We start from the raw sequence: 27,791 nt of genomic DNA, 5'->3' as shown, positions 1-27,791 counted from the left end.
AACAAATTCTTTGTTCAAATACTGTTCAGGCCCTTATATTTCTGAATGTAAGGGGCAAAGAGCTATTCTCTAAGCGTGGCACCATATTTAGGACAACTTTTAACAATTAGAACTTGAAGTAAAATTCAGTAGTCCTTAACTAATCAGCCAAGAAATACCTCTATAAGCCCAACTTAATTTTTAACCCTCTGTATTTGTGGTAGAGATGAAGGAAAAAAGGTTCCACATTAAATTTGCTTTTGCTTCTAAAAATCTCAAAACCATTACAATAGTGTTAGAAATATTGTAACCACTTCCTGAATTTTTTTTTAATCCGTCCTCTTTTTCTTATTTGAGCCCCTTTTTAGATGTTTTTAAACCCTGATAGTGTATATTTGAACCTTGATTGAGGTCTAAATGATTTGTTTCAATTATTTTATGTTTTATTTGAACAAAACTGTCTTAAAGTTGACTTAAAGTGTTGAAAGATAAAAAGGTTTAGAGAAGTTGGATTATGAACTTTAGTAATTTCGTTTAGGATAAAGTTTGTTACTAAATGAACGTGATACTGATTTATAATTCTTATACTCATAATACCTTAGAGCAAGAAAGCACACTGAGAAAAGGGGAAAGTTAAGAGGTTTTGAAAGATATTGAGAGAGAAGAGGAAGTTATCTCGAATTAGCGAATATGGCTTATGGCTAAGCTGTTTTCCTTAGCACATGCTAATCTCTTGAAGTTAAACTTACCTTTAAGAAGGCCTACCTCTAAGTAGGAAAAATTAAATAGTTTCAATACTCAAAGTTGTTTTATTTTTACTTGAATAATACTGTAAATAAAACTTTACTAAATTAATATTACTAATCCTATTACTTATTTCACCTACATTGGCAGAACAGCGTTAATTTAGTTGTGTCATAGAAAACAAGATTTTAAGTTTCTGGGAAACTTTGATAATAAGTTTTGGTAAACTAGTACATTGCACTCAGTTGTTTTTTAGCGAATCACAGACCCGAAAACACGAGATTCTATGTTTGGATATATAAGTCTTACATAACATTTTTCACGAGGATTATCATTTAGAACCTTTAAGTTATGCGGACACTCAGTTTTCATGCATTTCAAGTGCCTTCCCGTGCATTTTGATGAATAATGGTAAGGAAGCTCGTCATTGTGTCCACATTCGATGCAATTGATCTTTGTCGACGAACGTTTAGGGGGCAGATTGGACTTCTGGATTTTTGGTGGATTTTTTACTTCCATTCTTAGGATGTAACGCAACAATTTTTCTGAAATCGACTTAATTATTTGGATTGTATCGCCAAGTTTCAAGTTCTCAAGCAGAGTCAGAACTCCAGTAACTGGGAATTGTTCTATGTTCATCATTCCCAAAATTTCTAAGGATGTCATGGATCTTTCTTCTGGGCTCTCTGGATATTTCGTCCAGCTATAAAATGCTTCTAAAAAGCTTTGCCACTGGTCAACTTTAGAGTCTTTCATTATGTGACAGCAAATTTTGGAAAACTCCTTGAATTCTTCGATTGTGAACACATCAATAAAATATGGCGCTTTCTTTCCCGCAGTAATGATTGGAACAATTTCTTTTATAGCTGTCATCCTCCACTTTTGACTATCACAAAGGAAAAAAACGTTCGCGAGGGCTTCTATATTTCCTGTTTTTCTGTAAATATGAATCATCATCTCAGCAACTTCATCCCGAATACCTATAAAATTGTATTTCTCAACAATATATTCAAAATCTTCCTTATCTACTTGATTGTCTACCAAAGCAGCAGTTCCACGTGTATAACATTGAATAATAAACTCCATAGTTGGAAAATGGACGTCATCCGCCATAACTGTATTTGTCTTCTTCTCAAGAAAGTCGTGTTGGAACATGCACCTAAACACATCGCTTACTGTTGTTAGTAGGATCTTTTTAGCCCTAACATCTCCACCATTACATTGAATAGTCACTATGGTATCATCGCTGATTGTTAGTTTACTTAAAAGGGCTGTGAAAGGTGACGGAAATGCTTTCATTCTTGTTGGTTCAATGACAGTTCTGTGTCGATTCACGTCGATTCGGTGACGACAATACTCAGACGTGTAACAATTCTTCTCTTGAGAAGATAAGGGAGTCTAAAAAGGAAAAACAAGTCTTAGTTCAGATTATCATGTCTTTATAAAACAAAGGTAGCATTTTCAAAAGGATATCAGTAAGACTTCTTTTCAGTTTTCAGCAAGGATTTGTCAAAACCAGGTTGAAGATAAGTATATTAACAAAAAAAACTTCTAATTGTACAATAAGATTTAAGGAAAACTCCCCGTAACGAAATTTTATTGATGACATGATACTCATGTAGTTTGAATTGTAATCAATCTTATCAAGCCGTTCGTGGTAACGAACTGTCGTAAGGAGCGACCCAGCTCAATAATACACAAAACGTTTAAAACGGAATTTTGATACTAACAGATACATCAAAATAATAAGATGATTATGCTGATTTTAAATATATTAAATAAAAAAAAGTTTTTTTTAATTGAAAGTAAAGAGCGACATTAAAACGAACTTACTCCGTATATGAAAGGGGTTGTCCCCTCCTCAACACCCCGCTCTTTACGCTAAAGTTTGACTCTTTGTCACAACTTTGCTTTTTAAAACAAAAAAATCTTTTTTTTGGGGGGGGGGGGGGTTGAGGAGAGGGAGCTACGTGGAAGTATGTTTCCCTGGAGAAATTTTTCATGGGGGAAGAGGTAATTCCATGAATGGGGTCCAAGAATTTCTAGAATTATAAAAAAAAACAATGAAAAAATAATATGAAAGTTTTTTCAACTGAAAGTAAGAAGCAGCATTAAAACTTAAAATGAACAGAAATTATTATGTATATGAGGGGTTCTTCTCCTCCTAAATAAGTCGCTCTTTACGCTAAAGTACTTTTATTAATTTCAACTATATTATACGGCCTTTGTGACTCTGGGGTCATTCTCAAAGAAATGGGAAAAAATTTGAACTTTATTGTAAAGAGTGAGGTATTAACAAGGGGCCAAATCCCTCATATACGTAATAAAAATATACGTTTATAGAAGTTTGTTACATAAGATAATTTGTCGGGTACGTATATTTTTTACTAATAAAAACGCTCGTATAAAATTAAAAGCTCTAGTTGCCTTTTTAAGTAACCAAAAAATTGGAGGTCAAATAGGGCTCCTCCCTCGCTCTTCTTTCTCAAAATCTTCCGATTAAAACTATGAGAAAGCTATTTAGCCAAAAAAAAAAATTAATATGCAAATTTAGTTGTAATTATTCATGTGCGATGAGCTAAGTTCAAAATATACATTATTTCAAAAACATTCAGAAATCAAATAAAAAAACAAGTTTTTTCAATTGAAACAAAGGAGCGACATTAAAACTTAAAACGAACAGATGTTATTCCGTATATGAAAGGGGCGGATTTGCTTGATAGCAAATTTTGTTTTCAAACAGTTCGTCTTAACGAACTGTGATTAGGAGTGACCCGGCTCAATAGTAACCAAAACTTTAAAAAACCGTATTTTGATAGTAATAGTCACATCAAAAGAATCGTATTTTTATGCTGATTTTAAATATATAAGTTCCATCAAGTTTAGTCTTACACATCAAAAGTTATGATATATATATATATAGATATATATATAGATATATATATATATATATATATATATATATATATATATATATATATATATATATATATATATATATAAGAATATTTGCCTCATTTTAGAAAATATGTTGAAACCTTCCCTAAAAGTCAAATAATTAAATTCAGAGTATCAGAGAACCCTACTGTAGAAGTTAGAAGTTTTTATTTAGAAAAATGTTGAAATTTTTTGCCAGAAGACAGGTCACAGATGCGTGTTTTTTTTCCAGGGGTGATTGTATTGATCGTGGTCCTAGAATGTCGCGAGAGGGCTCATTCTAACAAAAATTAAAAGTTTCATTGCCCCAAGTTCTAGTTGTAATTTCGTTTTAATTATGCATGTGCGATGAGCCAAAATCAAAACATGCATTAATTTTTGAACGTTCAGAAATTAAATATAAAAAACAAGCTTTTTGAACTCCAAAAGTAAGGGGCGACATTAAAACTTAAAACGAACAGAAATTATTCTGTATCTGAAAGGGGTTGTTCCCTCCTCGACGTATTGCTTTTTACACTAAACTTTTACTCTTTGTCATAGTTCTGCTTTTTAAAACAATAAAAAACGTTACCGTAAAGAGCGGGACGTTGAGGTGAGGACAACCCCTTTCATATACGGAATATTTTTTGTTCGTTTTTAGTTTTAATGTCGCTCCTTGCTTGCAGTTAAAAAAAAACTTGTTTTCTTTTATTTAATTCTATACACTAAAGCGTATATTTACCTGCCTTTTCCGAATTAAATAAAAAAAACTAATTTTTTTAGCTGAAAGCAAGGAGCAACATTAAAACTTAAAACGAACAGAAATAACTCCGTATATGAAATGGGTTGTCCCCTCCGCAATCCCTCCCTCTTTACGCTAAAGCTTTTAATTGTTTTAAAAAGTAGAATTGTGGCAAAGAGTCAAACCTTAGCGTAAAGAGCGAGGGGATGTGGAGGGGACAACCCATTTCATATACGGAGTAATTTCTGTTCGTTTTAAGTTTTAATGTCGCTCCTTACTTTCAGCTAAAAAAATCAATTTTTTCTAATTTAATTTTTGAACGTTTTTGAATTAATGCATGTTTGGTTTTGGCTCTCCGCACATAAATTATTAAAATGAAATTGGTATATTAATTCTTTTTTTTGGCTAAATGGCTTTCTCTTAGTTTTGATCAGACGATTTTGATAAATAAGGGGTGGAGATGGAGGCCTTGCTGCCCTCCAATTTTTTGGTTACTTAAAAAGGCAACTAGAACTTTTAGTTTTTAACGAACGTTTTTACTAGTAAAAAATATATGTAACTTAAGAATTACCTTACGTAACAAACTTTCATAACCTTATATTTTTATTATGTATACGAGGGGGTTTGTACCCTCGTTAATACCTCGCTCTTTACACTAAATCGTAAGTTTTGTCCCAATTCTTTAAGAATGACCCCTGAATCAGAAAGGCCGTAGAATAAATAATTGAAATTACTAAAAATACTTTAGCATAAAGAGCAAGGTATTTATCTCCTCCTAAATACCTCGCTCTTTATGCTAAAGTATTTTTAGAACCCCTCATATGCGTAATAATCTCTGTTCGTTTTAAGTTTCAATGCTACTTCTTCCTTTCATTTGAAAAAACGTTTTCATGGTTATTTTTCATTATTTTCTTATAGTAATGCTAGAGAATCCTGCGCCCTTTTCATTGAATTTTTCTTCCCCCATGACAGATTCTTCCAAGGAAAGATCCTCCAACATAGCCCCCTCTTCTCAGCCCCACCCCCAAACAAAATAAAATTCCCCTGAAAAAGTCTGTACACTTCCCAATAACCATTACTATATGTAAACACTGGTCAAAGTTTGTAACTTGCAGCCCCTCCCCCAGGGATTGTGGGGAAGTAAGGCATTCCCAAAGACATAGTTATTATTATGCCATTATTACGTAGCCGTTTAAATTATTGAAAACGTAGTCTGCATTATATAGCACTAAAAACATATGACACCAAAAAGTTTAGCAAGGTTCAGTTTTCTTTTTAAAGGATACCTTAGTCTTAAAGAATTTAATCCTTTCAGTTGAATATTTCGATGAACCATTGACTCATCAAAGACAACTTATCATATTCAAACATAGATTGAAATTCTGATTGCTTCGGGTTCTGATGGACTGGTGAATCTAGTTAATAGTAATTTCATTGTGTCTGAAAATTTCAATAGACAACCTATTCAAACTCAAAACAAGTAAAAGTTCAAAAAAGTTGGGCGGACGACCCCCATGTTTTCTTAGACCAGAACATGATTTGCACTTTACTAAAAAACATGGATTGTTACTTTAATATGCATATTCTGATATTTACTCCTTAAATACTTGATACTTCTTTATTTATTAAAGTAAAAAAGTGGAAACATTTAAAATATGTTTTGTTTTCAGCAAAGTATAAATTATGTTCTGGTCTAAAATATAATCGTATGTAGCAGTAGCCCATTCGCAACGCTACTATCTCTTCTCTTTTTTTGAGGGCTTAATTGACAAGTCTATATTTCTAACTAAATTTGGACAACTTTTTATTTTTATTCTTGGGTTTCCGGGTCTATTTCATTGGGTTTAGTCATTAAAAAACGATTTTTCTAAACTTGGCAGGATTTTCAACCATGTCAAGGCTTTTTTCTAAATTAAAAAATAGCTTTATAAATCTTTAAACCCTTATAAATCAGGATCTAGCTAAGGACTACAAAAGAACTCATTGTGTTTATGCTACACAAGTGTCATAATATCCTAGTCATGATTTTTGGGATTCAAATCCAATGAAACCTTTGTGGGGGAGTAATAAATCTTTATAATTAAGGTGCAGCATAAAAAAGGAATAAACTATAAAAGTTAAGTTGCCAAACAGAGTACAACAGCATAGCCCATAGTTAAGAATACCATTAAGGGAAAAAAGACAGTAGCTAGTGACAAAAGAGACAATTCAGATGACCAAGTGGCCAGTTGATTTTTGAATTAAAATCCAGTTTGTATTATGGCCAAGATGGGTCCGATCAGACCCCATCCCTTCTATCCCTGGTACTTATCATAACCAATGCCCGGAAATCCAGACGAACTCACAAAAATTAGGGTCAACCCTTGAAATCCAGACCAAACCCTAGAAATACCCATCTTGATCATTCTACTCCAGTTGCAATCAATCCATGACTAAATGGACAAAAAGCCAAGACAGATAGTCTGAGTGAGAGGCACAGCCGGCAAAAGCCTCTTCGGGAATGTATAAAATGATATCATTTTCACTATTGATCCATCCATCCATTTGAGCTTTAATTCTATTTCTGAAGGTTCCAATTTTACTTAACATAAATGTCAAAAGTTATCAAAGGCTAATTTATTTTGGAAGCGCTAAATGTAAGCAGAACAAAATACCTTTCTGGGGCATCATTCAGACAGATTGAAAAAAGAGACAAGTTGGTAGATAGTAATAAAGGCGGATCTAGAGCAAAATGTTAAGGGGGAGGATGTGACAAAGACGCCAATAATTGACCAAATTGGCAACTTTATTTTAAAATGTGGGTAAAAGGCAGAAAAAACAAATGAGGGTGCCAAAAAAAAATCTTTGGGGAGGCCCGCGGTTCCCCTGGATTAGGCCTGGTTTCTTGACTAGGTAAGATACCAAAAGAAAACTACTTTTTACCTTAGTCTTTCAGCAAAGGTGCAAAGAATTTAATCCTTTCAGTTCAGTATTCCGATGAAGATTGACAAGACATCTTATAATATTCAAACCTAGATTGAAATTCTGACCTGATTGTTTCGGGTTGTGATTGAATGATGAATCTAGTTAAAAATGATTTCATTATGTCTAAAATTTCAATGCCCCATTATGTGTGTTTTCCGATAATGATGTTTTTTATGTAAAAGAAGTCAAATCTCACGGGACTTTTCAATGCCATCTGACACAATTGGACCATAATAAGTCTTCAGCACTAAGAATTCCTCATTATCAACTTAAAGCACATATTCTTGCAAAAATTTTCCATGAAGTCCGTTGAGTGAATGCAAGAAAATACATAATGTATAATATAATAACTTATTTTAGAAAAAGCCCGTGTGCCATAGGAAATTTACATAACAAAACAAACAACAAATTAACTAAAATAAATTAATACTATTTAAAAAAACGCTCACGATGTGCCGCTGCAATCCTGACAAACCTTGCTATTATTTTAATACTCAGGAAATTTGTCTTTTTCATTCTATCTACCATCCATATCTCATTCAATTTTTCTTTACCATACATCTCTCGCCTCCATTCATTTAATTCGCGCAAAAGATGTATTAAACTTTCATCCTGAGATCCACACATAGGACAAGCAATAGATTCTACCTTCTCCCCTTTTCTCCTTTGATACTTTCTTTTCTCACCAATCAAAAATCCATTTTTGTAGGGAGAGGGTAAAATTTTGTCAGAATCTCGGGGTGGGGGATGAAACTACAAAAGTGGCATTCTTCAAGAAAATGCCATACCGGCTTTTCTAAAATTTGGAGATAATTTTAAAATCCAATTTACAAGCCTCTTTCATAAAGAATTTTGCTGTCAGGGCTCTTTTCCCTTGTATTTTTTCAGAAGAAGGGGTACACAAAATGCCCCCAAAATGCGTTTATATTCATTATGTTAGGTTTTTGCGAGTCAGACCAACACTTCGGAGTTGGGAGGGGGGTAAACCACTAACCCACCGTAACCCCCTGGATACGGCCATTCATGTGATGTTATGTGTGGATTAGACTAAGTGTGTCAAGCGCTGATTGCCTGTCCTGTTTCTAAGATAGATTTTAATTGACATTAATTCTTTATAGCTTCTCTCATTAGAAGTAAATGATGCAGGCAGCGTTATAGGTATCATCGAGGTTTTGCAAAAATACATGAAAATGTTTTCCCGTCTGAAGCCCCTTGAAGTGCAGATTCCTTTTCGCTTTTTTTTTCTTTAGTTTAAATTACTTTAAAAAAATTGCTACAAATTTAGTTTTCCAAAGAAAAGTGGGGCTGCATCATATTGAAGTTTAACAGAAATAAAGCAAAATAATTTTTCAATCGTAAAACTACCATAACTACAATAAAGAAAAAATGAAATCTAAAACGAACAGAAATTACAATCCCTAAACGATTCAAATTGACCAGAACATAATTTGCACTTTACTTAAAACAATTCTTAATTATAGCTTTGTGTATTATGTGCATGACGTTTCGAGTCACTTTTTAAGTTTTTTTTTTTTTTTTATCACGGATTTGATCACGGATGCGTGTTTATTTGTTTGTGTGTTTTTTTGTTGTTTTTTTCCCATGGGTGATCGTATCGACCCAGTTGTCCTAGAATGTTGCAAGAGGGCTCATTCTAACGGAAAGGAAAAGTTCTAGTGCCCTTTTTAAGTGACCAAAAAATTGGAGGGCACCTAGGCCCCCTCCCACGCCAATTATTTTCCCAAAGTCAATGGATCAAAATTCTGAGATAGCCATTTTATTCAGAGTAGTCGAAAAACCTTGTAACTATGTCTTTGGGGACGACTTACTCCCCCACAGTCCCCGTGGGAGGGGCAACAAGTTACAAACTTTGACCAGTGCTTACATATAGTAATGGTTATTGGGAAGTGTACAGGCGTTTTCAGGAGGATTTTTTTGGTTGGGGGAGGGGTTGAGAAGAGAGGGATATCCTGGGGGAACTTTCCTTTGAGAATTTGTCATGGGGGAAGAAAATTTCCATGAAGGGAGCGCAGGATTTACCAGCAATATTTAAAAAAAAACAATGAAAAAATAAATATGAAAAAGTTTTTTCAGCCTGAAGTAAGAAACAGCATTAAAACTTAAAACAAACAGATATTACCCATATGAGGTGCTCAATTCCTCCTAATACCTCGCTCTTTACGCTAAAGTATTTTTATTAATTTCAACTATATTATACGGCCTTTGTGACTCTGGGGTCATTCTCAAAGAAATGGGTAATTTCAACTATTTATTCTACGGCTTTTGTGGTTCAGGGGTCATTCTTAATGAATTGGGACAAAATTTAAGCTTTAGTGTAAAGAGCGAGGTACTGACGAGGGAGCGAACCCCCTCATATGTGTAATAAAAACATGAGAATACAAGAGTTCTTTACGTAAGCTAATTTATAAGTCACGTAAATCTTTTACTAATAAAAAGATTCGTAAAAAATTAAAAGTTCTAGTTGCCTTTATAATTAACCAAAAATTGGAGGGCAACTAGGCTTCCTCCCCCGCTCTTTTTTTCTCAAAATCATTCGATCAAAATTATGAGAAAGCCATTTAGCCAAAAAAAAATATTCAAATTTTGTTTTAATTATTCCTCTGCGGAGAGCCAAAATCAAAACATGCATTGATTCAAAAACGTTAAGAAATTAAATAAAAAAAACAAGTTTTTTTAACTGAAAGTAAGGAGCGACGTTAAAACTTAAAACGAACAGAAATTACTTCGTATATGAAAGAGGCTGCTTCCTCATCAACGCCCCGCTCTTTACGCTAAAGTTTTTTACTGTTTTAAAAAGAAGAATTGAGAGAAAGAGTCAAACTTTAGCGTAAAGAGCGGGGCGTTGATGAGGAAGCAGCCTCTTTCATATACGAAGTAATTTCTGTTCGTTTTAATTTTTGATGTCGCTCCTTACTTTAAGTTAAAAAAACCTGTTTTTTTATATTCAATTTACATATAGTAATGGTTACTGGGACGTTTTCAGGGGGATTTTTTCGGTTTGGGAGGGAAAGTTGAGGTGGGGAGGGTTACATGGGAGGATCTTTCCATGGAACACGTCTCATGGGGAAAGAGACTTTCAATGAAGGGGGCGCAGGATTTTCTAGCGAAAATGAGAAAATAAATAAAAAAAAGTTCTTTTTAACTGAAAGTGAGGAGCAGCATTAAAACTTCAAACGAGCAGAAATTATTACGCATATGAGGGTTTACCTCCTCGTAATACCTCGCTCTTTATGCTGAAGAATTTTTAGTAATTTCAACTATTTATTCTACGGCCTTTGTGATTCAAGGGTCATTCTTATGGAATTGGGACAAAATTTAAGCTTTAGTTTAAAGAGTGAGGTATCGACGAGGGGTGGACCCCCCTCATATACGCAATAAAAACATAGTAATATAGAAGTTTGTTACGTAAGTTAATTCGTAAATTACGTATATTTTTTACTAATGAAAATGTTCGTAAAACATTTAAAGTTCTAGTTGCCTTTTTAAGTAATCAAAAAACTGGAGGGCAACTAGGCTTCCTCCCTCGCTCCTTTTTTCTCAAAATCTTCCGATTAAAACTATGAGAAAGCCATTTAGCCAAAAAAATTAATTTGCAAATTTCGTTTTAATTATTTATGTGTGGAGAGCCAAGATCAAAATATGCATTAATTGAAAAACGTCCAGAAAATAAATAAAAAAACAAGTTTTTTAAAGGAAAGTAAGGAGCGACTTTTCCTCTTAAACGCCCCGCTCTTTACGTTAAAGTTTTTTACTCTTTTAAGAAGTAGAGTCAAGAGAAAGAGTCAAACCTTAGCATAGAGAGCGATGCGTTGAGGAGGAAAAGCCCCTTTCTTATACGGAGTAATTTCAGTTCGTTTTAAGTTTTAATGTCGCTCCTTACTTTCATTTAAAAAACGTGTTTTTTTTTATTTAATTCCTATGAAGATTGACTTATCAAAGACGACTTATCATATTAAAAAAAAAAAAAAACAACATTTTGTTTTTAAACTGAAAGTAAGGGGCGACATTATAACTTAAAACGAACATGAATCACTCCGTATAGGAAAGGAGCTGTTCCCTCCTCAACACCCCGCTCTTTGCGCTAAAGTTTGACCCCTTCTCTCTACTCTACTTTTTAAAACAGTCAAAACTTTAGTGTAATGAGCGGGATATTGCGGAGGGAACAGCCCCTTTCATATACGGAGTAATTTTTGTTTGTTTTAAGTTTTAAAACAAAAACCTTATGTTTAAGTTTTAAAACCTTACTTTCGGTTAAAAAAAATTTTTTTTTTATTTAATTTCTGAACGCTATTGAATTAATATTAAATTTTGATCAAACAATTTGATAAAAAAAAGGGGGTGGGGGAGGAGGCCTAGTTGCCCTCTAATTGTTGGTTACTTAAAAATGCAACCGGATCTTTTTATTTTTTTACGAACATTTTTATTAGCAATAAATATACGTAACTTACGAATTAACTTGCATAACAAACTTCTTTATTTGTATATTTTTGTTATATCTATGAGGGGGTTCACTCCCTCGTCAATATCTCCCTCTTTACACTAAAGCTTTTATTTTGTCCCACTTCTGTAAGAATGACCCCTGAATTACCAAGGCCTTAAAATAAATAGTTGAAATTACTAAAAAATACTTTAGCGTAAACAGTAAGGCATTGTGGAGGAGACGAAACCCCTTATATACGTAATATTTTCTGTTCGTTTTAAGCTTTAATACTGCTTTTTACTTCCAGTTGAAAAGAACTTTTTTTATTTATTTTCTCATTGTTTTGTTTTTTTAAATAAAGTTGGAAAATCCTGCGCCCGCTTCATGGAAATTCTCTCCCCTCATGAAAAATTCCTCTATGGAAATATCCTCCCACGTAACCCCCTCCCTCGACCCACCCTCACCCCAACACGAAAAAGTCCCCCTGAAAACGACTGTACACTTCCCAATAACCACTACTATATGTAAACAATGGTCGAAGTTTGTAACTTGCAGCCCCTCCCCCGGGGACTGGGGGATTAAGTCGTCCCCAAAGACATAGTTATTAGTTTTTTTTACTACGCTGAACAAAATGGCTGTCTCAAAAATTTGATCCAGTGACTCTGGGGAAAAGATGAGCGTGGGAGGGTGCCTCCTAAGGTCTAGGAAGGTGAGAGGGTGTCTCGGTGCCTTCCAATTTTTGGTCACTTAAAAAGGGCACTAGAACTTTTAATTTCCTGTAGAATGAGCCCTTTCGCGCTTTTATAGGACTACTGGGTCGATACGATCACCCCTGGGAAAAAACAAACAAACAAGTAAACACGCATCCGTGATCCGTCTTCTGACAAAAAATACAAAATTCCACATTTTTGTAGATAGGAGCTTGAAAATTCTATAGTAGGCTCTCTGATAGTGTGATATTCGTTAAGATTCCATGGTTTTTAGGGGGTGTTTCCTCCCATTTTCTAAAATAAGGCAAATATTCTCAGGCTCTTAACTTTTGATGGGTAAGACTAAACTTGATGAAACTTATATATTTAAAATCAGCATTAAAATTGATGTAACTGTAACAATTCTTTTGATGTAACTATTGGTATCAAAATTCCGTGAGTTTTGGTTACTATTGAGCCGGGTCGCTCTTTACTACAGTTTGTTGCCACGAACTTTTTGAAAACCTAGATTCAAATTTTGACCTGATTGTTTTGGGTTCTGATGAATCTAATTATAAGTGATTTAAAAAATAAAAAAGAAGGAAAAAGAGAGAAAAAACAAATTAGGGTGCCAAAAATTTTTGAGAGGGGCTTGCAGTCTCCCTGGATATGGCCCGGTTTATAGACTGGGAAAATACCAATTAAACTATTTTTTACCTTCATTTTTCAGGAAAGGAGCAAAAAACTAATACTTTCAGTTTAATATTCCTATGAAGATTGACTTATCAAAGACAACTTATCATACTACAACGTGGATTCAAATTTTGACCTGATTGTTTTGGGTTCTGATGAATCTAATTATTAGTAATTTTATTATGTATGAAAATTTCAAAGGACCCATCATGTATATTTTCCCATTAATAATGTCTTTTTTTTGTAAATAAGTAAAAACTCATGGGACTTTTTAATCTCATCTGGCAAAATCAGGAGCATAATAAATCTTAAGCTCATTGAGAGTTCCCATTATTAATTTAAAACACAGGTTCTGGTTCAAAATGTTTGACGAGAACCTTATAAATCACAATAAAAAAAATAGTATAATAAGCTTTTCTGGAGTTACTTGGTTATTTTACATTTGTTTTTTCATAGGTATATACTTTGGGGATGATACCTATCACGACAATACCATTGGAAATTTATGGTAGGCACGTCACTTGCTTGGGTAATTTAAAGTGTCGAAACCCTATAGGCAAGTGCGTATTCTCATGATGAGCCCTTGTGTTTGGTTGTCGCCTCTGAATTATTTGCCTTCTTTACTGTTTTTAATATTTGGTAAATGACGACTTATACTTACTTACGACACGACTGCCTGTCCGTGGATTATTCTTTGCGGCTGATTGTGTATGGCTATGCTGTTTGACATATGTCATTGAATGGATGAGTAGGGTTAAGGCCTCATTCAAATACTGATCTATATTAATTACTAAAGTAGGAAAATAGTCTTCCTTTCTCCTTCTGTCTTTCTTTTTTGTTTATATGTGTTTTTTTTTGTTTTACTTCTGTGTTTGTGCTGTTGCATTGGTGATTTCTTTTATCATTATAATCCGAAACGAACAGGAATTACAATAGCTAAACGATTCAAGCTCACCAGAACATAATTTTCATTTTACTTAAAATTAAATAAAAAAAGACTAATTTTTTTAGCTGAAAGTAAGGAGCGACATTTAAACTTTAAACGAACAGAAATTACTCCGTATATGAAATGGGTTTTCCCCTCCGGAATCCCTCGCTCTTTACGCTAAAGCTTTTAATTGTTTTAAAAAGTAGAATTGTGGAAAAGAGTCAAACTTTAGCGTAAAGAGCGAGGGATTGCGGAGGGGAAAACCCATTTCATATACGGAGTAATTTCTGTTCGTTTTAAGTTTTAATGTCGCTCCTTACTTTCAGCTAAAAAATTAGTTTTTTTATTTAATTTCTGAACGTTTTTGAATTAATGCATGTTTGGTTTTGGCTCTCTGCACATAAATTATTAAAATGAAATTTGTATATTAATTCTTTTTGGCTAAATGGCTTTCTCTTAGTTTTGATCAGACGATTTTGAAAAATAAGGGGCGGAGAAGGAGGCCTAGTTGCCCTCCAATTTTTTGGTTACTTAAAAAGGCAACTAGAACTTTTAATTTTTAACGAACGTTTTTATTAGTAAAAAATATACGTAACTTAAGAATTAACTTACGTAACAAACTTTCATAACCTTATATTTTTATTATGTATACGAGGGAGTTTGTACCCTCGTTAATACCTCGCTCTTTACACTAAATCGTAAGTTTTGTCCCAATTCTTTAAGAATGACCCCTGAATAAGAGAGGCCGTATAAATAGTTGAAATTACTAAAAATACTTTAGCATAAAGAGCGAGGTATTTATCTCCTCCTAAATACCTCGCTCTTTATGCTAAAGTATTATTAGGACCCCTCATATGCGTAATAATCTCTGTTTGTTTTAAGTTTCAATGCTACTCCTTCCTTTCATTTGAAAAAAGTTCTCATGTTTATTTTTCATTGTTTTCTTATTGTAATGCTAGAAAATCCTGCGCCCTTTTCATTGAATTTTTCTTCCCCCATGAGAGATTCCTCCAAGGAAAGATCCTCCAACATAGCCCCCTCTCCTCAGCCCCACCCCCAAGCAAAATAAAATCCCCCTGAAAACGTCTGTACACTTCCCAATGACCATTACTATATGTAAACACTGGTCAAAGTTTGTAACTTGCAGCCCCTCCCCCAGGGATTGTGGGGGAGTAAGTCATCCCCAAAGACATAGTTATCATGGTTTTCGACTATGCTGAACAAAATGTCTATCTCAAAATTTTGATCCGTTGACTTTGGGAAAAAATGAGCGTGGGAGGGGGCCTAGATGCCCTCCAATTTTTTGGTCACTTAAAAAGGGCACTAGAACTGTTCATTTCCGTTAGAATGAGTCCTCTTGTGACATTCTAGGACCACTTGGTCGATACGATGTCCCCTGGGAAAAAAACAAAACAAACAAATAAACACGCAACCGTGATTTGTCTTCTGGCAAAAAATACAAAATTCCACATTTTTGTAGATAGGAGCTTGAAACTTCTACAGTAGGGTTCTCTGATACGCTGAATCTGATGGTGTCATTTTTGTTAAGATCTTACGACTTTTAGGGGTGTTTCCCCCTATTTTCTTAAATAAGACAAATTTTCTCAGGCTCGTAACTTTTGATGGGTAAGACTAAACTTGATGAAACTTATATATTTAAAATCAGCATTAAAATGCGATTTTTTTTATATAGCTATTGATATCAAAATTCAATGTTTTAGAGTTTTGGTTACTATTGAGCCGGGTCGCTCCTTACTACAGTTCGTTACCACGAACTGTTTGACAGTACTTGTTTTTTGCTATTTGTATTTATTTCTGTATTTATTATCGTTCTCGTAATAACGAAGAAAAGGGGAAAAAAATCATCATCTTCACTTAGAAGTAGAATAGCCAATGCCCAGGTTGTGTTCTTACAGCTGAAAAAGTTTGGAAGAATAAAGATAAAGTCTACAAACGTCTGCCCATACGGGAGAGACTATGTTGAAGCATGTTTGGGTACTTACATGTTATCCAGAACACTCGAGATATTTGCTCTGTTGAATCTGAGAAAAACCGGTTTGTGTGTCTGCAATCGGTAATAATTAGCTTAGTCTGAGTGAGGAAAACTACGATTAAGCTAGGGTTAGGTATTTAATATAATGTGTTCTGACAGGCCTGCTTTCCATAATTCTTTGTCGTAATATTGTTTCTGAACTATTATGTTTTCATCATATTTTAGAATATTTCATTATGTTTAACAAAACTTCACTTCTCGAGTGTGTTCTGGATAATATGTAAGCACTGTTTTTTGTTATGAATTTATTCATTGAATAAATTGATTGTTTGATTGAAACAAAGATTAGAAAATTAGAAGCTGCAGTGATGGTGGTTGTCCAGTATGGTTCTTAATCGTGGGTGCTAAGAAAGATGGTATAGGATTTGCTAGATATTTTCCAGAGAAATTGTATAGGGATTGTTTTGGGTTCCCAACTAGCTGACTATACCTACAATAGTGGGCTGTACAAAACACATGGTTCTATCCCGCTTTCAAGGGTTAGGGTAAGAGAAAGGTTGAGATGGGTGGTTCCCAAAATCACCACGATCTTTTTGACCACGCTCAGAATGCCCACGGCTCAAAAAATGGTAGGGTGCCGGGAGGATACCATTTTATCCTAGACAGGGTAAAAACTGACAAAAGCGGAAGGTGTCGGTAGGGTGCCATTTCATCCTAGACAGGGTAAAACTGACAAAAGTGGAATGTGACGGGAGGTGCCGGGAATGAGTCTGTGCCGGTGCCAGGAGGGAATAACCCAGCGTGCCGAGCCGGGGAGACCTTCCAACAGATTGACTATAGTTCAGCATTATGGAGTGACATAAGATGTGTATTATAAGTGGGAGATGGTAACGTCGACAATCAAGGGGGGGGGGAATTAATGCTTGGTTTTTCTTCTCACTCAATTGGACTATCTGTCTTAGCTTTTTCTACAATTAGCCATGACTTGATGCCCACAACTATTCCATTTTAATTCAATTTTGAGTCGTGGGCATTTTGAGTGTTAGCCGTTAAGATGACTAGTCCACGCTCTTCGGATGGAGGATGATAAATGATTGAATATCGCCCTTGTTGGTCAACGGTCTGGGATCAAGTGAAAAGTGGGTCGTCCCTGAATGAGATGGGATGATATTGCAAGGAAATGTTTAAAGTAAATAGATACTTCTTGGGAAGATGTAAACAGGGCAACTTTGAACAGAATTGAATTGAGGTGGAGTTTGTGTAGCTGTATTGGCTTTAAGTGACTTGGTGCTGGATTAAGTTGTTAGTATTAACAGTAGTAGTAACACGGAAATTAGTTATCAGAATTTCACCACTATTGAAGTCATTTGTTTTATTAATAAGTCTAAACTCACTCACTTCAAATACGCCACATTGATCATTTCGGCTATTATATTAAAAACGAAGTTTTAATTAACTGAAAGTAAAGAACATCATTAAAATTTAACGTGAACAGAAATTATATAAACCACCTTCTGCTTCATGGAAAATAACCCCAACAATAATTCCCTCAATGGAAAGTTTTCCCCATGCTAAATACATCCACATCATTGGAAGATTCTCCTAGATTTAATATCTGATCATGATCATTAAATATCACCCCTCCCCCCTCGTCGAAAATCTTTAATAGGATTCTCTCTTCGCTCAGTGAAGGAACCTTTATTACTAGACACAAGCAAAACACAATTATCTCACAAAGTATTTACCCTGCGGATAAATCCCCCCAGAACAAAAAATTCCCCGGACTGTTCTAACCACGCTGAAAATTTCCTTGGGACGCCACATGCAAAATTTAATCTTCAAAGAAAACTTGGAAAGGTATTAGTACTAGTAGTAGTATTAACATTATTAGTATTAGTAGGAACAAAAAATAAACATGTTGCTCTTTGTCAATTGAATATCCCTCTTATCAAGTCCTAGAATTTTTGACTTTTTGACTTCCTTGCATGTTTGAATTTTTGACTTCCTTGCATGTCGCTATTGCATTGCTGACATGCCCTTTTTTATAACCTGAAGGTTCGTATTTTTCGTGAAATTTTCATCTTAATAATCTTAGACTTACAAGTAGTAGTTTGAGTAGCAATGGTTGTAGCAGAAATAGTAGTAAAAGTAGCAATGGCAATAATATTAGCAGCTGTGTGCAAATACTGCCTTTTGGTCAGCTGATCTTTTCTTTCAACTATTCTCTAAAAGTTCCAACATAATACCCAAATCCATTCTTGAGATACGCCTTTTGACAATCAGCATAAACATAGTATGTTGTTATTTAGTTCGAATATCCCCTCAATAGTCTCTATAGTTTTCACCTTCATGCTCTTACCTCTTGACATCCCGCATACACACAATGTGTTTTGATTTAGTTCAAAATTTCCCTCAGCATTCTTTGAAAGGCTCACACGCCTTTTTTCTTTTTGAAAGTAAAAGTTAAATATGCGTACCTTTCTCAATAATATGTAGTATACGTAAACAATGAACGAGTTGCGTAACTTCCAGCCCTTTCCGGGAGGGTTGTATGTGTTCGGGTTGACATCCCAAGACATAATTACTGGACCTTTCAACAATGCTTGAAAAAATAGATGTCTCTAAATCTTGATTGGATATTTGTTTTGAAAAATTATGGGTGTGGTGGGGGGAGGGGCTGATTGGTCTTCAATCAATTTTGACATATAAAAAGGACAAAATAATTTCGACTTTCCAATCAAATGGGTCCCATCCGATACGACCACCCATATCATGGAATCTGTATATGCCCCCAGGATATATCTTACAACCGTTGCTCCAGGGCTCTGGTGGGCTGTGGCATTGTCATATGTTCTTTGGATTATTTTTTAACAAAATGGCTATCTCACAATTTTGTTCAGATGTTTTGTAGGAAAATAGGGTGTCGAGGGGGTCTAGTTGCCCTCAATCACATTTTTCTCCTAAAAGGGAACCAGAACTTTCAATTTCTAATTAAATACACCTCTTTTAAAGTTTATATGACCCTCCACTCCAGTAAAAACCTTATATGCCCCTGTGGCATAACCGACAACCCTTGTCCCTGGGTTCTGATGTATTTTTTCATCCCGAGGCTGTGTTATATTACCATCAGACTTTCTTTTTTAACAAAATGATCATCTTCAAATTTCTTTGGGGGGGGGGGGGCTTATTGCCTTGTGATCAGTTCTGACTCTTAAAAAGGGTACTAGAACTTAAGATTTCCAATCCAATGAGTCTCCTTTGAATTTTAAACGATCACCCCTTCCACAAAATTTATATGTTAAAAATGGGCAACTCTTTAAACTTGTAGCCCTTCCCCTGAAGGCTGTGGGGGGAGGGGTATCATTACGGCTTGAATGCCTGCCAAATCTGGTCGTTGATGTGAAAAAGTTGTTTCTCTGTCAAACATTTAGCTTCACAGTCGTTTCATGATAAGGCTTAAGTTATTCCCCAAGTCTCTCCGACTCTCTCTCTCCCTCCTCTGTGCTTCTGTTTGATTTTCTTTGATTACAATCGTGCTCTCGTGCAATTTAGTCCAATAAAAACCTTCCTGACTTAATGACAGAATTTTGTCCTAGTTCCTGACCGTAGTGACTGTATTAGTCCGCTGATAGAGCCTTTGCGTTTTCTAGCTAACAATGGGAGAATGTTCTCTTATAAGAAAAAGATAACGACTGAAGATGAACCGCTTATAAGAATGGAGTTTCCATCTACAGTGGTAGGGTTTTGAAAGTAAAGCTTTGGAGCTATTATTCTGAAGTATTTTCACGCCAATTCAAGTTTTGTTGCGCGACTTAAGTTGTTAGTTGTTCATGGTAAAGTTCCCTCATGGTAACGACACAGATTAGTACAGGGGCAAGAAATTCACGTCAAATTTCATAGAAATTCAATTCCTATGTAATGCTATTTGAGTGGGCTGTTTACCGGATTGATCACCCCACTGCTGAGTTGTGAACCTTTGTGAAACAAATAAAAACGACTGACAAGCCGTTTTCGTCTTTGGTTGTTGACATTTACATTCACAGGTGCAAATTGTGTGTATGTGCCATTAATTTGGTCAAGAACCCTGGAGATTCGACCAACCCACTAATAATGCTTATGAATTTCGTTAAATCAATAATTTTGTCATTGCACTGCGGTATACACTTTTCGGTTACCAAAATTTTTAAAGTGAGACTTTTTTGTCCTGCTCCATTTTGGCAGGGTTATACGTTGTTTCTGAAAAAAACTTGTTGTTTTGAATGTTGTTAATGTGAAGGAAAAAGTGGGTGTGGTGATATTAGTTCTTACGGCCTTTGGACCAAGCTTGCTTTAATTGTAAATATTCTTTTTAACCAAGAACCACTTTTGCCCGATTCTTAACTACTAAAAGCTGGTAAAGTCAAGTTGTAACCAGAATGATATATGATCTTGCTTTTTCACCTACCTCTACCCGCTCGCCATTCTGGAGCATGTCCTGAAAACTAGCCCTTGCTAGTTTCAGGAGCTCAAGTTTTCTCTCCTTGTACAATCAAAGGCCTTTTTCCTTTTTTTGTTTTATTTATTTTTAGTTAATATATTTTGGATTTTTGAAGCCGTGCTTACCTTCTCATGCTTAAAAAATTAGGCAGTAAGCATTTCATATGTTTAGCTTAAAATTTACTATATATATATATATATATATATATATATATATATATATATATATATATATATATATATATATATAGGCCTATATATATATATATATATATATATATATATATATATATATATATATATATATATATATATATATATATATACATATATATATATACATATATATATATATATATATATACATATATGTATATATATATATGTGTATATATATATATATATATATATATATATATATATATATATATATATATATATATATATATATCATGAAAAGAGAAATCACCAATGCTACAGCACAGACACAAAAAAAAAAAAAAAAAAAAAAAAAAAAAAAAAAAAAAAAAAAAAAAAAAAAAAAAAAAAAAAAAAAAAAAAAAAAAAAAAGAGACAGAAGGAGAAAAGGAAGACTGTTTTCCTAAATTAGTGATTAATATAGACCAGCACTTGAATGAGGCCTTAACCCTACTCATCCATACAATCACATAGGTCAAACAGCATAGCCACACACAATCAACCATAAAGAATAATCCATGGACAGGCAGTCATGTCGTCAATAAGTATAAGTCGTCATTTACCAAACAATAGAAAAAATAATATAGACAAATAATTCAGAGGCAACACCCAACATAAGGGCTCATCAGGAGAATACACTGGCCTATATAGGGTTTCGCCACTCTAAATTCTCTACCCAGCACAGTGTTGTGGCTACCACAGAATATCCATGGCATCCCCGCGTCAGGTATCACCCCCAAAATACATGCCTATGAAAAAAAAAACAGCAAATGTAAAACAACCAAGTAAAACCAAAACAAGCTTATCCTGTTAATATATCCCTCCCTTTAGCAACAATAGGTAAACTAAATATTATAAATTTTACCAAATCACAAATATTAACACATTGCAAAAAACCTGAATGAACTAAACAATTATATAATTCATCTTTACCATGTGGCTAATTTTTTAAAAATTCCGCTCAAATAGAAACACAATTCAAAATAAATGGCGCTGTGACAACATTTCTCGAACCTCCGAAATTAGTTAAAAATTTCTTTAAGTATTTCTAGATAATTCTTTTGATATTTATTTAAAAGTTCGTTATAATGAAAACTAAATTTTTTAAATTGCCAAGTTAATTTATTTGCAGAAAAACCTCTTGATATCAATTTTTGGCTTAAGATTTTACATCTATTTTTAAAATCAATATAATTACTACAAATCCTTGCATAACGAAGTAACTGTGAGAAAAACGCTGAATATGTGATATTTGAGTGTATATTACTTTCAGGGAATGGGAAACTAATCACTTCAAAATCAAAATCATCCGTTTTATTATACATTTTAAAACTTAATTTATTATTATCACAAATATTAATATTTAAATCTAAGAAATGATCTTCATGACCAGCGCCATGACTAGGCTCAAGAATAAGCTCTGATGGATATATATTTTTAGAAATATCAATGAAATCCTTACAATTTAAGACCAAAATATCATCTAAATATCTTTTATTATTTGACAAAGCATGTTTTAAATTAATTGGATTATTCTTATCCATCATATATTTATATTCTAGTTGACTTAAAAACAAGTCAGCTATAAATGGGCTGGCATTCCCCCCCATGGGAATTCCCATAATTTGCTTGTACAAATCACCCCCAAATCTTATATAAGTATTGTATAAAACAAATTCCAATAACTCAAAAATCATATCCAAGCTGTAACATCTCAAGTTAACTGTAGTATTAAAGCAGTTTGTCCATATGGCTTTTTTATTATAACTGTCTATTTTCAAGAACCTTTTACTAGATAAGAGGAAAGATTTCTTTATAACAGTTTTTAAATTATCAAACACTAAATTGAGTGATAAATTAGTATACATTGTCGCAAAATCGAAAGACTCAATTCTTTTAGCTGAAACCATTGTTAAAGAATCTATCACCTGCAGTGAATTATTAACACTCCAATATGGATTAAAATTCGAAAATTTTTTAATACCAGAACAATAGGTTTTAAGTTTATTTACAATTTCCTTTAAAATTAAAGAGAGGTCAGTAGCAGCAATGCGGGTTGGACATTTAGCTGCTCCAGCAATAAACCGTGGTTTAGGGGGATTCTTATGAAATTTTACAGTCCAATATAGGAAAGGGAACTTTTTATCATTGTCATTTATTTTAATATTAAAATTTTTAAAAAGTATTTCTTCAGTCTTTTCAATTAAATTCTCATCCTCTATATTTACCTTTTCATAAACATTAGTTGTGCATAACTCCCTTTTTAAGATATCACAATACAGCTTCTGACAAATTATGGCAAAATTATTATTAGCTTTATCCACTGGCACAATTACAAATTCGTTCTTTAGATTAGCAATTGCTTATTTAACCTTCGCATTATAAAATAATGATTTAGTGTTACTATTTTTTAAGTTAGAATATATTTTATTTCTTACTCTACTAATAATTAAATTCTTCCAACTTTGAAAACTCTCTTTATTTTTATTCTCTTTCTTACACCACTTATCAATAAATAAATCAAAATCATTTTCCAAGCCATCAAGAACACTCGATGGTTTCAGATGATGAGAAAGACGGAAATTTGCCCGTTATAGTTTTCAAAGTTGGAAGAATTTAATTATTAGTAGATATATATATATATATATATATATATATATATATATATATATATATATATATATATATATATATATATATATATATATATATATCTATACATTTATATATATATTTATATATATATATATATATATATATATATATATATATATATATATATATATATATATATATATATATATATATATATATATATATATATCTGTAAATACGGAAGTTGGGAACAAAATTCGTTGTAGCTCTTTGCCGTGCTATTTTATTTAACCTTTTGTTTTGTATCTTTAAAGTTTAATAAGTGCATAGTTCCATCCTTATTTGGTTCATAATCTGGAAATATTGATCAAGGCCCCATTGCTTTTATTCTGATTTTCAAAGAGCAAAATCAAATCATCGTTTTCATTTACGAACTCTTCCTCCCTTTGAAGTGTTGTTTGGCTTCTATACGCCCGAATGCATAGAAGTGTTCTTTTTCTTCTATTGTTGCTTTTTAAGCCCACTTTTATTATTGTGTCGGAGGTAGCAGCTAAGTCAAAAACAGTGGAAATGAGGCTAAATGTCATAAATATAGTTGACCAAAATACGGTAAATCTGTATCAGAGGACTATTTGAAGAGAACCACAGCTTGTATAGACACCAGTTGTGCGGAGTGGTATCTTCACCATAGTAGGATTTTAACACACATCTTTAGACTAGGCGTTAACCTCCGGCGCTCCCATAGCCAATCAGCGCGCAAAGATCTTGGCTCTGTCATTGATGTCGCGACGATAGCTATGTGTTGCTTTTGAAAAATGTTTGCGCAAGGGGTCTTTATATAGGCTGACAACCCCAAAAGAATTCTGACTTGCTTATTTCATTCCCTAAGGTGTATTGCTTCATTTTACCCGTCTCCCCCTGATTGACACATACGTCACCCACTTTGTATATTCTCGTTGCATTTTAAAATATGGAACATTTCACAACGGGGAGTGCCGCTGAAGGGGATGGTACTCCCGTACAATCCAGAACACACTCAAGAAGTAAAGTTATGTTAATCATAATGAAACACTTTAGTTTATACAATAATTTAGTTAATATGAAAATATAATTTGAGCTATATATTGGCACACTAGAGGGGATATTGTGCAAATTACACAAGTCCAATGCATTCTGTTTCGCATCATTTGTATTTTGTGGCTATGAGACCGGTTTTGTTAGATGCTAAAAACAAAGAGATGAATATACAGACGACAAACGGGTCAATGGCCAGTAAATGAAAGCGAAGAGAAACAACAGAAATCCAACGAATATTTCGCCCGTATAAACAAGGCGTCTTCTGCGTAAAAAAAAAAAAAAAAAAAACATAAAAATAACAAAAAAACATACATAAAACTAAAATAAACTAACATAAACTATATAATATACAATTACTTGCATTTACAATTTGCATCTATCTTTATCAAACCACGAACTTACTTTCGTGGTTTGATGAAGGTATCTACAAATTATAAATATAAGTAATTGTATATTATATATTTTATGTTAGTTTTACATATGTTTTTAGTTATATTTTTTAGTTTTAGTTTCTATTTTTTCTGTTCTTTTTTGTTTTGTTTTTACGCTGAAGACGCTTTGTTATATACGGACTAAATATTCGTCGGATTTTTGTTGTTTCTCTTCGCTTTCATTTACTGGTCATAGACCCATTTGTCGTCTTTAAATTCATTTCTTTGTTTTTGTCATGGTCTGCCAGTTAAGCTTTAGACCTTTTATTCTTTTGTTATGTACTACATTCAGAAAACTTCTCAAATGTGTTCTGGATTGTACGGGAGTAGCCTAGCCAAAATATAATGGGATTTTATAAAGCGGACTGTCCATTATATGGGTGGGTGACAAAATACGGCTTTAGGAATGAGACAAGTAAGTATTTATAATTGTTTTAAAGTAGTTTCATAGTTCTTTTGGGGGTTCCTTTCAAAACCCAGACGTTTTCTTTCTTTTTCCTGGTATGCACCTTTATCCAGAATACTGTAAATTATGCTAATAAATTATCTACAGATAGCATGTGTGAACACGTACAAACCGTGAGACATTCAATTGGTTTGGCACGAAATTAGAACATGAATAACGTAGGAAGAAGGGATTCCATGCACATTTTCACATGTTAATCCCCATGAACTAACTCAGACAGTATGAACTCTGATAGCACTGTCAGACTAATTATGGCTAGTGTTTACGTAATGATTTCTTACACCTTTATATTTATAATTGAAATGCAATTAAAAATGTAATAGCAGGTAATGCTTTGAATTAAGACAGAAAAACTGTGTTTTTATTATTGCCCGAACATTTCGGTTTCATATCTCGAAGTCTTTATCAACGGAAAAGGAAACGAGAAAAAAAAAAGAACACACACGCTGAACAGTTTATACATACTGGAAAATCAAACAGTTCATGGTAACGGGCTATAAGCAAGAGATGCCTCGTGTTCATTGGAATTGAAACATTATAAAATGAGTTGCGACGAAAATACATATAATCACAGAATCTGCTTTTTATGGTGGTTCTAAATAGGCAGACTTCACAAGTTTAAAGCTACCGCCAATTGCTAAAAAAGCTACCTGATTTCTTTATTATGAGGAAAGCACCCCCACTCCTCAAACATGGAGTGATTCTTGTGAATCACTTCATCTTGTGATTCTTGTTCATTGTGATTCTTGTGAATCACAATCAAATTCATCATACCAGAGAACCCTGTTGTAAAGGTTTTGGCGCACCTTCTATGTAAACTGCTGGTCTTAAAAGCGTTACTTAAAAAGTGAGTGGGGGGGGGGATTTATCAACTAGCTTGGCACTTACATCCACTCGGCTCGATATTTTCAGTGATTTTATAAAGTATTGGCGAAATATAAATATCCTTAACAGTTTGTGCCCCAGTTTATCAAACATTTTCAAACGACCCAGGATCCACAGTGGAGACAGTCTCCTTATTCCTCAAAACCCTATTGTCAACTGACTAATCGTCTCTCTTTTCTTTTAGCTCGTCACTTTGGAAATTAGTTCCGTCCCATCTGGTAGCTTCCTTGTTTTTAGTACGAAAGATTTATCTCCTAAGAAATTGTTTATGTTAGGATTTAGCTTTAACTGAATCAATTGAATAAATTTCAACTGAAAATTATTCGGTTGAATAAGAAAAGACTTGAACGCATTTTTATTGGTAGTTTCCCCCGTCATTTCAGAAAATTAAATAAAAAAAACAAGTTTTTTCAACTGAAAGTAAGGAGCGACATTAAAACTTAAAACGAACAGAAATTACTTCGTATATGAAAGGGGCTGCTTCCTCATCAACGCCCCGCTCTTTACGCTAAAGTTTGACTCTGTCTCTCAACTCTTCTTTTTAAAACAGAAAAAAACTTTAGCGTAAAGAGCGGGGCGTTGATGAGGAAGCAGCCCCTTTCATATACGAAGTAATTTCTGTTCGTTTTAAGTTTTAATGTCGCTCCTTACTTTCAGTTGAAAAAACTTGTTTTTTTTATTTAATTTCTGAACGTTTTTGAATCAATGCATGTTTTGATTTTGGCTCTCCGCAGAGAAATAATTAAAACAAAATTTGCATTTTTTTTTTTTTTTTTTTTTTGGCTAAATGGCTTTCTCATAATTTTGATCGAATGGTTTTGAGAAAAAAAGAGCGGGGGAGGAAGCCTAGTTGCCCTCCAATTTTTTGGTTAATAAAAAAGGCAACTAGGACTTTTAATTTTTTACGAATCTTTTTATTAGTAAAAGATATACGTAACTTATAAACTAGCTTACGTAAAGAATTTTTTATTCTCATGTTTTTATTACACATATGAGAGGGTTCGCCCCCTCGTCAGTACCTCTCTCTTTACACTAAATCTTAAATTTTGGCCCAATTCATTAAGAATTACCCCTGAATCACAAAAGCCGTAGAATAAATAGTTGACATTACTAAAAATACTTTAGCGCAAAGAGCGAGGTATTAGGAGCAGGTGAGCCCCTCATATGGGTAATAATTTCTGTTCGTTTTAAGTTTTAATGCTGCTCCTTACTTCCAGCTGAAAAAAACTTTTTCCTATTTATTTTTTCATTGTTTTTTTCAAAATAACGCTAGTAAATCCTGCGCTACCTTCATGGAAATTTTCTTCCCCCATGACAAATTCCTCGATGGAAAGTTCCCCCAGTATATCCCCCTCTTTTCAACCCCTCCCCCAACCAAAAAATCCTCCTGAAAACACCTGTACACTTCCCAATAACCATTACTATATGTAAGCACTGGTCAAAGTTTGTAACTTGTAGCCCCTCCCGCGGGGACTGTGGAGGAGTAAGTCGTCCCCAAAGACATAGTTATAAGGTTTTTCGACTACGCTGAATAAAATGGCTATCTCAGAATTTTGATCCGTTGACTTTGGGAA

General features: G+C 33.8%; 2 protein-coding genes across 7 annotated transcripts in view; one reads left to right on the top strand and one right to left on the bottom strand.

Moving 5' to 3' along the window:
- Positions 1–27,791, top strand: part of LOC136031651 (uncharacterized) — a 238,092-nt gene that overhangs the window by 201,481 nt on the left and 8,820 nt on the right. The gene's annotated exons all lie outside the window — the stretch shown is intronic.
- Positions 826–26,499, bottom strand: LOC136031652 (uncharacterized). Its single transcript, XM_065711312.1, has 2 exons — positions 26,221–26,499; positions 826–2,121 (listed from the first exon to the last, which is right to left on the bottom strand). The coding sequence occupies exons 1-2, from the start codon at positions 26,308–26,310 to the stop codon at positions 976–978; spliced, it is 1,236 nt and encodes a 411-aa protein (XP_065567384.1). The 5' UTR covers positions 26,311–26,499; the 3' UTR covers positions 826–975.

This window comes from Artemia franciscana, chromosome 10 (assembly GCF_032884065.1).
Source record: "Artemia franciscana chromosome 10, ASM3288406v1, whole genome shotgun sequence".
NCBI lineage: Eukaryota > Metazoa > Arthropoda > Branchiopoda > Anostraca > Artemiidae > Artemia > Artemia franciscana.
Note: the sequence above shows the minus strand (reverse complement) of the source record. Positions and strands in the feature narration are given on the sequence as shown.

Bases quoted from the DNA above. Each gene is read 5' to 3' on its own strand.
- LOC136031652 (XM_065711312.1), bottom strand. From the start codon at position 26,310: ATGTTTGATAAACTGGGGCACAAACTGTTAAGGATATTTATATTTCGC. The intron at 2,122-26,220 runs GTAAGTGCCAAG...TTTCCTTTTTAG, and splicing joins AAATATCGAGCCGAGTGGAT to ACTCCCTTATCTTCTCAAGA.